Raw genomic sequence first — 14,953 nt, forward strand, 5'->3', positions numbered from 1 at the left:
GGTATCTATCGCGTTATCCCCCTGGCACTTTCGCGGTTTTATTAAGTTGAAAGTCTTCCCCGACTCTCATGACGAAGTACTCCGTCGCGCCGCGGCGGTCTTGTTTTTTGATATATCCTCTATCCCGATCTTCGCGCGAATTGATTTATCTTCGTCTGTTTCTTCGGCTTGGCACGAAAACTCGTCATCGTACGTCCTTACGATAAACGAAATAGATGTAAAAGCGTCTCCATAGCCATATGTACGCCAACATTAGCAAATACACTGTTAAATTTATAATGTCAAATTATACTCAATTAAAATTATTTTTAATTATTTCTACAGATCGCCACTGTTCCTACCTAATATGTCCTTATTTGACTAAAACAATGAAGTTAAACAATTTAATTAAAGAAAATGTATTAAATTTGACTCAAATTTAGTTTAAATGTATTTACTAAGTGCATACGTTAAATGGACGATGTTTACTTTGAAACTAACCACAAAAATGAATTAATTTATATTTTAACATACATGGAAATTAAAAATAATAAAATGTTATTTAATTGAAGGGATTAGATTATCATTACTCCTTTTATATCTAACAGTGTATTACACATACATATGTATATGACATGCATAATCATCCATATGATTGTAGACCAATATTTAACGAATATGCGTAAAATGTTGGCGTACATTGGTCGTATCATCTGGAGCTGCCTTAAGTCATAGCATATATATCATATGTCATACTAACGATATATCCTAAAATTAGTAGCTACTGTTTTTGTACCTGAACTACGAAAATTTTTGATTGGTATTATCTCTTTTAACAATTTTTTTCATATTTTAAATATTACATTAAGAGCTAAATTGAACTTTATTGGACCGATTTCATAGTTCATCTAAAAAAATGTTTCGTGCAACACTTTTTGCAATTCAACAAATCAAGAATTGACTGAGGAATCTACAAATGTGAAGAATTTTGACAATTTTAAGACTTTCTGTAATAAAATGCTCTCACAAAAAGTCGTATCTTGTAACGAGTTTTTATTCTAAAATATCCATGATTGTGATTGACCCGTTTTTGGCATGTAATTAGGGAAGATTACCGATAATGGTTCAAAGGCTAGTCAAAGCAATGTTACAACGTTGACAAAGGAAATGCAAAAGCGTGACACGTTCTGTACGTGATGTGCATCTCTCATCTGTTTGCAACGTCCTTTGTACTTGCATGTTCAACATACGATTGCTCTATTCGTTGCTATTGAAACATCTACATGAGAGATAAACGCTTGTAAACGATGTCGAATAATAATGTCGTGATTAATTGTTTTTGGTAGATTGCAATTGTTATACATTATATCTTATATTAAATAATTCTCATTTTATGTCTGTTTAATTAAAATACGATACCTGTAAATACGACACGCGATAAATCTAATAGGCTCTTAATAGGCAATAAAACTAAAAGTATTTGTGGCTGCTTTTAAACACATTGTTGTACCTTCTTTTGTCACATTTTTCTTTTATTGTACCGTAATTGGTCTTCGAAATTCGATAAAAACAATTCTTTGAAGTAATAATAATTCCAATAATAACCGAAATGAATTTAACGCTCTAGATGTGTGTGAAATTGAAGATAAAACCGATGATAACGTATACTTCATTAACGAATATATCCTGTATACATCTCTTGTATATGTCTCATCACGACGCCCGGTGTCCCTTTTGATTAACGTTATTTATCGCTTGACCGTTTAGCAAAAGCCGGATAAGGTGCTCCAGAAAATCGAAGACGCAGAAAATCGTTCGGACAAGCGAAAGCGTTCACACGCTCGGCTGACGATGTAACTCGCCTTGGCGAACCGGCGCGAGTTATATAAAAGTACGAACGTCCTCCAAGGACCGGTTTCAGAAAACTACTCAGCACATATATCGCTCTGTGCGGCAAACCTTTCTCCGGCTTTAGGATGCACCCGCACCTGAGCAGGTGCAACATTGCGAGCGAGCAACATTCGTCACACCTTGAATGAAATCAATTCCTTTCATGTTTGAGAGAGAGAGATCCATATTTATATATAACATATACAACATGTGTTTTTGTTATGCCAGTTCTTTCCAGAATAAAAAATATGTGTAAAAACATTTATAAATATTATTTTATTTTCTGAGCGAAGCGCAATTAACATTTCTTAAAATTTCAGTAAAAATTAATCTTTCCAAAAGGAAAATAGCTTTAAGTCTTTTTTTAAATACACAATTTAAATTGAACATGTAAAGTATGATAAACAAATAAAAATTTGTATTCTGACACTCATTTTATTATTTGACTTTTACTCAATATTTTTATAGACTTTAACTTTTCGGTTTTTGAATTTTGTCATAATCTTATGCTCATGGTTATTTTACTCGTTTTCGTAACGATCATCTAATTATCCAATCATGATGAGAGATTTTAATTGTGCGTCTGATTAGTGATTCAACATGTAGGGAATGTAGGATCATCTTTAGAACCTTTTCTTTTTTTTACTGAAAATAGATCCAAATGCAACCAAAGCATCTGTAATTCTTAATTAACCCATTAAGGACCAAGACAAATTTTTTTTCTCAAAATTAAAAATCCTTTTCATGGCAAACTACTATGCCCTTAAGGAGCACCTACTTACCAAAAATTTCGCATCCCAAAGTTGACCTTTTTTTTTGGTCGAAAAATCGACCAGCGGTTCTTAATGGGTTAAAATATATTAAAAACAGAATATTAATAAGACTAAATATACTACAATAATGTAAACAAATTATTTTTAATGATATAATAATATTATTATTAGTTTATTATCATTAAAATAAAAGATCTTAATAACATTAAACGAAAAATATTAAATATTTATTAATGTAGAAAATATTTTATTCCGTTAATATTCAGTCAATATTCTGTTAATCGTTTAGCTTGTAGATTCAGTTTTTCAGTTTAGTTTTTTTGAGGGGATTAGAGAATTAATTATTATAGATATCGTGAACAAGACTTTTATGCACGTTTACAGTGTGAACGTTGACTATTCAAAATCCCAAGGAATATATGACTACTGATATGCAAACAATGTCGACCACAGCACGTTTAAAAGTTCCGTGATAACAGAATGCCATGGCGTACAACTGACGCCATGGTATAATAATGCTGACAGAATCGCAGAAACTGCAGTGAGATGTACCCAGAACTGTACCTTGCATTAAAAGCGTATACGTTCGAGAAGATAAGGAAATTATAGCGGTTAATTATTACCTCGAGTAGGTATATCGCATTCGCTTTGGACCTCCTTGTGGTGCAAATCTAATTCAGGAGAATTAATGGAATGAATTAGCAGCAATTACTTACTTTTAATTAACATTGCTTTAACTGGTTTTTGAAATCTTAATATGTAATATATTTTTGGAACATCAAGTCCTATTTTAACAATAGATGATTTGAATTTTTTCAAAAAAAGATTAGTTATCAGAAGATTATCACATATCGTAATATTTTAATAGTCGATACATGAAATATGTTGACATAATTATATCTCAAATCAAAATTCTTAAAAGTAAAAACTAAGAACTATCTGTTGTAAGTATAGATATTAAGATTTTGTTATTCAATTGAAAATTTAGTTCACAACTTACAAGAATTTGTTGAAGTTAAAAATTATTGATAATATTTTAATAAAAAAGAAATTTAAAAATCTTTAATTAAAATTAGAGATCTAGGACATCCTGTATGCACATTGTACGAGCGATAATAATGTTTTATTCGAGGAAAAATTACTGTTTTAATGTTAAATATATACGCCGGGTTCAAGGTTCGTCGAAAATTTTGCTCAAGCATAATAATGAGTTCTGAAAAGTTACCGAGGAATTTCATTATGGCCCCGATCCGTCGCAAATTTCTTTGGAAAATTTCTTTGTAGCAACGACGCCGCATAAATTCAGTTAGCTTCGTTTCTGTTCGCCTCTCGCCGATAGAAATTCTGCGAGGGCAGCGCGCTGGCGTAAAAGGACCAACATTAGAGGGCAAAGTGCTACGAGAATCCTGCGTGACTCTGTACTTTTCTTTAGTAACTGCGCCACGTCGAGGCATTTTTCTCGATTGACCGTCTCGTGAGAGTTTAATAGGGGCAATATAAAAGTTTCTCTCTATACGTCCGCCTGTCCGAGAAACACGATGACGCGCATTAGTGAGTATTGAAGGAAAAAGAAGGGAAAATAGGAGGCGCGAGAGATTTTCTTATTTACAGCTTTTTATAGGCAAACTTCCAATCGTTCTTTAACGCGAAATCATAAATACAGTGTATATATTATACGTGAGACAATCACCGCTGCTGATCTGCATTTTATCTCATCTGTATAATATATATATTATGTACATTGTCTGATGACAATTCCAACAAGTTCAATAAAATCCAATCATCCATATATTCTTCATCTCCTCTTAAGGGAATGCTGAAGTGACCAAATGATCCCATTACAATCGTATAAAAATCTTTGAATTGACTGAACGGAATAAAAAATCTTTTTACAGGATTAAAGTAGACGCAAAATTAGGAGGTGGTACAGTGGACCTTGTATTAAAATCGAAAAAAAGTTAAAAAATTTTTTAACATTCTTTCGATATTAGTATAAAATCCACTGCATCACCTCCTAATTTTGCGTCTACTTTAATCCTGTAAAAGGATTTTTTATTCCGTTCAATCAATTCGAAGATTTTTATACGACTGTAATGTGATAATTTGGTCACTCCAGCATCCCCTTAATGATAAAGGCAGTATGTAATGGCACAGATCATTATCCAAATTTAATTTTAAAATATCTTAAAATATTCAAACAAATTATACATTGTTGACTTTAAACGATTCATAAAGTATATATTCCGAAATAAATGCATCATGTCATAAAATTTTAATTTAATTTTTGTTACAGCTTCGACACGAGAGGGAGGGACAGTCCGGATCAAGGGAATCACTGGCAAGATCACAGCCTAGAAGGACGCGCGTTCTTTAAGCACTCCGAAACTCCAGCGAAACTCACTCTAGAAAAGGTCCGAGAGAGCGACGCAGCTGTTTACAGATGCAGAGTCGACTTCAAGCAGTCGCCAACGCGCAACAGCAAAGTCAATCTAACGGTCATCAGTGAGTTCCTAAACGATATTCCCGCATTGACCTGAATATAAGATGTGCTTGAATAAAGGGAAGCAAGGCACGTCCCTTTGTAACTTTCTCAGAACCGCGACGCGTTCCTTTGAATACGTATCACTCCTTATTTCTGCACGTATATCTGATAAATCCGGTAACGAGCAATATTTAAATAAACAATCTAAAAACATTTAGAAAATTATGTATTGAAAAACAATGTTCAATAACATATGGAAAATGTATTCTTGATATTTTTCATAAACAGCTGTATATTGCATACGCCGATTTAAACTTTCAGAACGTTTGAAAGTTTAAATCGGCTGAAATTGCACAATGACAATAAAACAAATTATCATTTTCAAATCGCTTGATAAATTCAGAAATGAAAAAATTCAATATCAAGAAATTTCAAATTGTGACAAAACATGAAGTAAATTTATCAAATAGAAAACCGAAGTCCTTCCTTTGTGCCTTGTAATCGATTAAATCTATAATTCATCGTTGAAAATTCTTTATAATTGAATTCCGAAGGAATATGGAATTATATGATACACCCCGAGGTTATATTGATTAATTTGATATTTGCGGTCATCGTGCCGTATCTAATGCAATAGACATCGTTATCATCGAATAGCCAGTATCCAACCATCTCGCACACGCTCTCAAAACAGTGCACCGGCTGCATTTAACTTTTTCTTTGCATTGCGTTGGAGTAACGTTTCCTTTAATGGAAGAACGGTTACGTGACCATGGCTGATAATACCGAGCGGATAGATACCGAGTCCTTTCGTTCCATAACGGTATATTAAAATTTATTTTTTATCTTCGGAATAATACCCTCCTTAATGGTAAAGGCGATACGTGATGGCGCAGATACGTCGTCGTGCAAATTGATTCACCTTGTGCTTCACGTTGATGTGAATATTAACGTTAGTGGCATCGCGAATTCTTTCACGCATGAGATTAGTGCTAATTATAATATATATTTACAAGAGTGTAAGTTGAGATTTCGATCGGAAAAGATAAATATAGTATATGAAAAAAATTCAAATTCTATACACGAACAATTCATTTCTCAAGTCGATCTTTAAAAGTATAATCTAATATCTGTAAAATATCTATATCTATTTTATTCGAATTTTTCTTTTCTTTTTTGTAATATAAAATCTTTTTATATTATAAAAAAAAGAATAATCATATGGCATAGCTTTATCTAAATTTTTTTCTGTAGCTGGTATTATTACGAAAATGAGATGAGAGTGAAATTGATAACAATAATTACCGCCATTCTCTCGACTTCATTAACACTTTACGTGATAACAAGGTATCTGTACGCCGTCCGCATACTTGCAGTTTTTGCGGCTAACGTACATTTACGTTAGAATTTTTCACATTCTTTGTTTAATTCAGATTAAAATTGCCATTTTGAATTCAGAGATTTTCGTTTTAGATTTAAATTCAGCAGTTTAAAAATATTCCCTGGAACAGTTTTCGTGTCAGTTTTATGACAACTTTACTAAAAGCATTTTTTGTACGTATAACGCACATTTTTTAACGTATTAATTACATTTCCAAAAATTTTTTCCTCTGATTCTTGTTGCGGATCTTATTTTCGTTAAATGGAGATTTGTTAACATCGCCGTAAAGCAGCTGTAGTAGCGTTTCATCTTCTTAGGTGACATTATAGGATTGATACATCGTTGCGCAAATTGATTCGTTCTCCCTTCCCCCCTCCAGTCACTGTGTTCGCGTTGTCGTAGACATTCCGAAAAAGAAGAAAAATGAAGAGCTTCTTAACGTGAAAATTATTACAGTACCGCCGGAGCAGCTTAGCATATTGGACGAAGACGGAAGATCTCATATTCCCCATTACATCCTTGGTCCGTACAGCGAAGGAGCATCTCTCAATATCACGTGTGTCGCTGCCGGTGGTAAGTGCATGACACGTCGATGCACTTCCAGTACGTTCGCCTTCTATAATGTTCAGACGTTATGTCGTTGCCTCGACTTACAGTACTTGAGTTACGTAAAATGAATGTGGCTCAATTTCTTTGACACTCCAGACAAATGTGTTATATGTATTATATGTCTCACGTTTTGAATTTCGAACAAGAAGTAACGCCTTCGGAGGTAAAACAAAGTTATAAATATCGGATAGTGGTGGAGTAAAAATAAAAAATAAAGTATTTTGGTACTGTAGAAAATTTAATAAACATTTTTGAATTATTGACTGTGGAATTTCAATGAAGAATTTTGCAATGTTTTAAAATTAATTTGCAACATTTACCTATTACTTGTTTTAATCCGTTAGCAGTCTTTTTTTATTTTTTCAGTAATATTTGTGTGTTTCTTATATATATTTTATTTTTTAAATAAATTTTCTTTGATTAAAAAATAATTTTTGCTTTATTTTTTAATGAAATTTTTTCAAAAAATTTTTTATTTTGTTTAATCTTATTTTTTTCCAATAAAACATAATGTACACAAAATTTATTTGTTACTCATATTTATCAAATTAGCTTTTTAATTATTGAAAAATTTAACTTTTTATAATACTTTTTACAATACAAAACTTAAAATTTCACGAAATGAATCATTTATTGTAATGATTTTATAGTAAAAAAAGACATAGTTTTATATATTATTAAAAAGTAAAATATTCTATTTTTTACATTTAAAAAGATTAAACTGAAATATTACAAAGTAGTATACCTCTCCTGCTCTGTATTAAATAATAATAAAATAGTAAAAATATTATCTTTGTATACTAAAAAATAGTGAATATGAAGTGTTCTAATTATATGTGTACATTTCTATCTCAAGTTTGAAATAATTTCTTATTATCAAAACGAGTGGCATCAGATTTTTTCAGTAGTGCAAAATGTATGTTTAAGGACTTTTTAAAATGAAGCCAGAATTACCGATATTACAGGTTAAAAAGTACTTCGAATTAACTGTACATTTGTAAAATCGTTTTACACACAATTAAAATGCGCATAAAAGACAGATATGAAACGGTCGATTTCACAATAAAATAAAAAAAAAGTTAAAAATTGCAGTGTACTAAATGTTATTTTTTAATTTTTTCGATTTTCTCATTAAATCGATCGTCTCGCATCTTTTTTTGTACTTATTTTAATTGTGTAAAAGGACTTTTACAATCTATTCAGTCAATTCGGAGTTCTTTTTAATCTATTATGTCGATAATTCTGTCACTTTAGGATTTTCTTAAAAGATTATTTCAAAAAATATTAATATGCAACCATGTTGTTTATATACATATATATACTACACTATTTTGAAATTTGAAATTATATTCTTTCAAAAACTTTACTATTGATTTTAATTTTACTGTAAAAATTTCATATTTCTATCTATATGATGACTTGTTAAGTCGAGATGTGATTATACGCCGAGCGGATGCCATTAGCGAAACAGCATCGACGTCGTCAACGTGTATTCGCTGCTCTGAACTTATGTTTCTTTAGGGCGACCGCAACCACGAGTGACATGGTGGCAGGGGACTTCTCTACTGGACAACAGTTACGAGACCGTGGATGCTAAAAGGGTCCGGAACGTGCTGCAATTGGAAAAGTTAGGCCGCGAACATTTGCGTGCGTTTCTGACCTGCCAAGCCACAAACAACAACATGGTGACACCGATATCAAGTTCGGTGTCACTCGACATGAATTGTGAGTATCGACAAAATGAGTTACTGTTAATGTTGCGATCTAAAAAATAAATTTAAAAAGTGGTAATTTCTTTTTTAACATATTCTATTTTAGTTTTTTTACCTGAATAAGAATATGAACAATACAATTTATCATTATTTCTATTAATAACGATTGAATAAATTATGAAAAAGGAAAAAGGAGATACATATAATTAATTTATTACATTATGAAATATAATAAAAATACACAATTTCCGGATGTGATTATACGTTTTCATAATTATTAATTTAATTTAATTACTATGTTAAATTGTGCTTAAAAATCGCCGTGTGTCGATTGTTATTATAATTTATACGAGAAGTGAATTCAGTCTTTACTGCAGAAATTTCTATTAACTTCAAGGCCCGTGCACGGATCGATAGGTGCTTAAATCCGAGTGTGACACAATCTTTTATAGTAAAACCGCTGTGGGTCCGGATTCAAGGAGAGAGCCGTCCACTTAGCGCCGGCAAGACCTACGAGATAGGTTGCGAGGTTGTCGGAGCCAGACCAAGCCCGACGATCACATGGTCCAAAGGAAACATGATATTGCGAAATGCACGGGAGACGGTACGATTTAAAATACATTATCAATGATTCAATGCATTCTCATAAATCACACGTATGACACACTTGTCCTAAGATCCTCCTAACGTTTCAGCGGTTATTTTTTAATTTTTTATTCTTTTATATTTCGAAAATTGATAGGATTGCATCAATATGTACGCGAAAAGCTGCTTCAAACAAATGAATTCTTCACAAACATTGCACTTTCATGATATTTTATTATACACTGTTAGTTATTGAAGTTGCAACAATGGAAATGCATTTTAAATCGAAATTTAGAATGAATGATAGACTATGAAAATGAGCTGTATTTCTAATGTAAAAATGTCGAACTATACTTCCAACGTGTATTTGATCATACATATCATAAGTATGTAATCTGCCATATAGATATCACTTTGATAACTTATGTCTTCCTAGATGTTGCAATTTTTATAATCAGCAATGTGTACTGGGTTGAAACAAAAGTTCATAGTATTACTTCATTTTATCATGTCTATATATTTAAAAAAAATATTTTTTAAAAAAATATAAAACATCAAAATTTTAATTTAATAAAGATTCAATTAAATGATTAGGCTAGAATTAAATGATTCAATAGAATTAATTTTTTAAACATTTTTGCAATTATATCATTTGATAAAGCAAAATTGTAGCTTTTAAAATCCATTTTTTTAATTACAGTACACAATGATTTTTAACAGAATTATGAGTGATCAGATTAGAATTTAATCCGCGGTAACTCAATAGTAAAAAATCTTAAGAACATTTTTAAAAACGATTTTGTAGAGAAAACTTTAAGTCACTAATAATATGAATTAAAGGCCTAATGCCGGTCGAAGCTAGATCTTAATTGCTTTTTAAATCATTCAAATGTGAATTATATATATAATATATACTATATATGTACTTGCATATATACCATATTTGTAGTTATATTCCCTACGCGCCGAAATTTTTCCGGACTTTACAAACGCAGCTAAACTACTGAAATAATATCACAAATTAAATTTTGATGCTCAATAGACATTTATTGGAGAGATCTTAACTTAATACAATCTGTAAATAAATTTTAATTATTGCGAAAAATATTACTTCAGCCGGGAGTCGAACCCGGATCTCTTAAGTTTTCACATCAGAAAGTCGAAAATGTTCACAAGTTTTTTTGGTATTTAACATAATGAAAAGAAAGTTTTTATTTTGTCTAGTTCATAATTTTCTATATGTAAAAACCAAATATTCACAGAAACTTAAAAAAACATAGTGACCTTCCGAAAATAGATATTTTAAGTTTTAAAACCTCTTTTTTATATATAAATTTCGTTTATTTTTAACGAAGTTATAGCTGCTTGAATATTGATGTTCGTAGCGTTATCAATTTTGCTCCAACTCGATAGTTACATAAGCCAATTATTTATTAATATTTACTAATAAAATAACATACAAAGCTTTATTTATTAATATTTACAAACAAAATATAAAAAATACAGGAAATTTTATATCGTTATCATCTATCGTTAAAAGACGATTTATTACACAATGTATTCAGTTTTATCAATAAAATTAATGTATTTATTTTATGTGTTTATTTCTTTCAGTGCTTTCTAAAACAAACATTTCGAAAACACCACACCATATTTTACTTAATATAACAGTCTAATGAAAAGTCTTAGAGATGTGAATATTGGAGCCATAATTGACTAATATATAGATTCAATATCAACGTAATCATCTAGTGGCTCTAATCTGATCACGATGACGATTCGGAATGTGCATATCGCGATTATTAAATTATTCGGTAAACTGTTTTAAATTCATGAAATCTCTCCAGCAGACGAGTCCCGACGGCAACGTTACAACCAGCATCCTCACATTCGTACCGGGTATCGAAGACGCCGGAAAGATCCTCTACTGTCGCGGCGGCGTGCCAGATATTCCGAATTCGGAGTTAGAGGATGGATGGAAGCTCAATATATTCCGTGAGTATTTTCACAGAAACGCACCGGGATGCCCCCGCAATTTCACATCGCGGATATGTCCGCACAGTAGAAACTTCCATCAATGTAATATTTTTACAAGCACATTGCGTATGCATGCCATCGTACATATGCTCTACAAAGTCAACATTAAAATTTCAATCGAGAATTTATTTCTCTAAACCATTCTTTGTACTTTGGATCTCGTTGCTATCGATAGATTGTTTACGTAAAACATAACAACATTTACCGTTGGGATCAAGTCTAGCTACATCCATAGCGGTTATGTTACTTTATTTTAAAGATCATAACACTAGAGCTTGAATAGCGATAGATTTTCTGGTTGAGCTGATTTTTCCTCTGAAAAATTATTAAAATATTTTAATATTAAATATCAAAGGAATGCAATTTAAGATTTAAAAGTGTAAATAAGTATTAATTTACTTTTTTAGAAGTACAAGTGTGTGCGTGTGTGCGTAATTATTTTACTTTAATTTAATATTAACATTGATTTAAATGGCAAAAATTCAAATTCGACGAAAGTACTTACCGTTAATATTAATGAATACTTATTTTCTCTATTGGTTGTGTACTCACATGTACGGTCCTATGAAATTCTTAGTTAACACTGTTATACAAGATTACTTCGTTTTAATAAGAGAATATTAAACTTACACTATACGCATTAAAAATTTCTTATAAAAAATAATCACCAAGTAACCAATTGTTCAGGGAGATTACGTTATATTATGAATTCACAAATTATTTCCTTAAATGTTAAATAATCTAGTATAATTTTATTTCATTTTTAGTAAAAGTATTAGAAAAAAAACTTAGGAGAAAGCGGAGCTAATTCCTCAGCAGTCAAAGCACTTTTAATAAATAAATAAAATAAAGATATTTCTAATTAACACATTATTGCTATTTCGCGAAAATTTTTTTCAGTCTTTCTAAATTTCGACTTTCTTCGATCCACTGTCGTTAAATATCAATAACCGGAAAGTTTATAGTTTTCTGTTGAATGCATTCTTTCAAATTTATCGGCATGCGGGGGAAATCGGAACCCAACGGTCATGTCGTCGGCGGATGTCGATGCCGTCCGCGCCGTAGTCCAAATTGCACCCCCGGTGCAACTTTCCAACGCCATTAATACGCAAAGTTACAGGACGAATCGCCGCGAAGCGTCGCAGTCGGACGTTGCAGCCGGCCAGGATTAACGCCGTGATTTCACTGTCCAATATAAAAGTTTTCCTCTAACCGATCCGAGCGAGTGAGAACGAGATACAGAAAATGGGAATGTGAGAGGGAGAAGCTACGCGTGGAAATTAATGGCACATGCCGATCCGCCGCGTTGAAGATTCAGTCCGATTACACGCCGCGTATTCCACCACTTCGACTACCTTGGCAGCCCTATTTTCTCGTCTTTCTACGGTTTTTTCCATTAGTCCGCCAGTAATTCCACGGCGGGCGGTGCTGGGAATGGGAGAGGAAATTTACTCTTACCGCATTTATTGTAAGCGCGAATCGGCGAATCGGTATTATCGGATTCGCGGCGCTATCGCGAAAGGAATCATAAGTAACATTCGATACGGATGCGATTTTTTTTTTACAGTAATACCGTGGAACGGGTACCGGACGATGGTCTCTCAATAGGAAAATGAATCGGCACTCGATGCGGTTGACGATTTATTTACAAGAATGCTGAAAAATGTATCCGCACTGCGAATGTATTATTAACGAAAGCTTTTGAAATATTTTGACAAAAGATTAATTAGTAAACCAATCTTTAATGATTTTTTACAATTTCCTATTAGTTGAATTACCTACGAAGATTCAGAAATATTTAATTTTATCAACACCATCTAAAATCTGATGTACATATTAATGTATATATTGGAAAAATTATTAAAATTTTGAAAAAAGTTAATTATTTAGTATGAATTATTTATTAAAGTGCCCTTGAATTCAATAAAAAAAAATTTTTTTAATCTTTTTTAACCATATTCCAATTATTTTTTCCGTTTTGCACTGGTAAATAATGTTTTGTTATAGAAAGTTGAAAAATGACAAATAAAGTTAATAAAATATTGAAAAAGTGAAAAATAATTTTTAAAAAATAAATATATTATACTATCTACCATTTATATAAGTTACCATTTATATAAGTAAGTGGTATAACTAGATTTACTACACGTTTAGCGCAGTTATGCAAATATTTCGAATTTGGGGGACTTTTGTTAACGATTGTATCTCAGATACATCCTTAATTTTATAATTGACAAAAATTTTATATGTTGGCATAATTTACATGCATGATAAATCAAACAGATATTTGTCGGTTAGTATCGATGTTAATATTAAAATGTTCTGCTGAAGAGAAAGTTTTAATTTCCCTTTCGCACACATTTAAACGTCCACTTTTCATATTTTTCTTCTTCTTTTTCTTTAGGCTGACATCTAATAACGTGAATTACAGTAATTAAAGTGGCGTCTCTCATATTGGCATATTTCGTGCGCTTCAGCTTTGATGTCGATTCTGTTTTCAGACGAGCCTGTGGTTACCCTCGAGCTTGGCAGCAATTTGAATTCGAGCGCTATTCGGGAGGGTATCGACGTTTACTTCGAGTGCAACATCAAGTCCAATCCCTGGGTTTACAAGGTTTCCTGGCGCCATAACGTGAGTTATCCACACACAGTACGCGCACTGCACGGGACGCAGATAACGAATCCTGTTCAGAAATCGATAATATAAGCCGACGAAGCTTAATCGCGTCGAGATAAGGGAACAACGGCGCGCACCTGCGTCACACAAACTTCTGTCCGAAAACTCATGCGTTTGATCTCGAATTCGTATTGCCGAAATAGCGCAGAATGCATATAAAACGGATATTTTACATTAATAATTTTCGGAGAACAATCAGGCTTTTTAAATTTTCTCTCAATCACTTTGCATTTTAAGGAAAATCATGTAACTTTCTTTATCTCAAATTAGACCTTCCATAATCGAGATAATATAACTTTTAGTCCAATTTTTTATTATCTGGTTAATTTGTATTAAGCTTAACCTGATGTTTCACCCAATGGACTTCATCCATGACGTCATCACAAATGAAGTTCATTGGATGAAACATCAGGTTGAGTCTAACCACAAGTTAACCAAAAAATGAAAAACCGGGCCTTAACAGTTTATTACACATGCAAATCGATTGTGAATGTTTTATGTTTCTGATTTTAAAAATGCTGAGATCTAAATTTTGAAATTAAGAAATATCATGACCAAATGCACCTTAAAATATTTTCTGTATCATATTGTCTTTCAAAAATATCTTATTTATTTTATTAAAATTTTTATGTAATTTTTATTAAAATTTTTTAATGTTCTATTTCACACTGAGAAAAAAGATTTTGTTAATTTAACAAGCTAACAGTACCTGCAACAAATGATTTGTAGATATAGTGACAACAAACATCGGTATTGAAAACGAGGATTCTTCTGTGATGTAGACTAATGCTAATCTGCTATTCCAATCAATTATTAATAATAGAAGCA

At 31.8% G+C, this 14,953-nt stretch overlaps 1 protein-coding gene across 1 annotated transcript in view; it reads left to right on the plus strand.

Moving 5' to 3' along the window:
• The window catches only part of LOC108731160 (uncharacterized), a 294,726-nt gene that overhangs the window by 245,876 nt on the left and 33,897 nt on the right, over positions 1–14,953 (plus strand). The window contains exons 4-9 of the mRNA XM_018461318.1: positions 4,936–5,144; positions 6,962–7,078; positions 8,636–8,839; positions 9,279–9,430; positions 11,262–11,406; positions 13,950–14,080. Coding sequence (XP_018316820.1) covers positions 4,936–5,144; positions 6,962–7,078; positions 8,636–8,839; positions 9,279–9,430; positions 11,262–11,406; positions 13,950–14,080 — 958 coding nt within the window. The remainder of the gene's footprint in view (positions 1–4,935; positions 5,145–6,961; positions 7,079–8,635; positions 8,840–9,278; positions 9,431–11,261; positions 11,407–13,949; positions 14,081–14,953) is intronic.

The sequence above is a fragment of the Mycetomoellerius zeteki genome, unplaced genomic scaffold (genome assembly GCF_001594055.1).
Source record: "Mycetomoellerius zeteki isolate Tzet28-1 unplaced genomic scaffold, Tzet1.0 scaffold120, whole genome shotgun sequence".
Lineage (NCBI taxonomy): Eukaryota > Metazoa > Arthropoda > Insecta > Hymenoptera > Formicidae > Mycetomoellerius > Mycetomoellerius zeteki.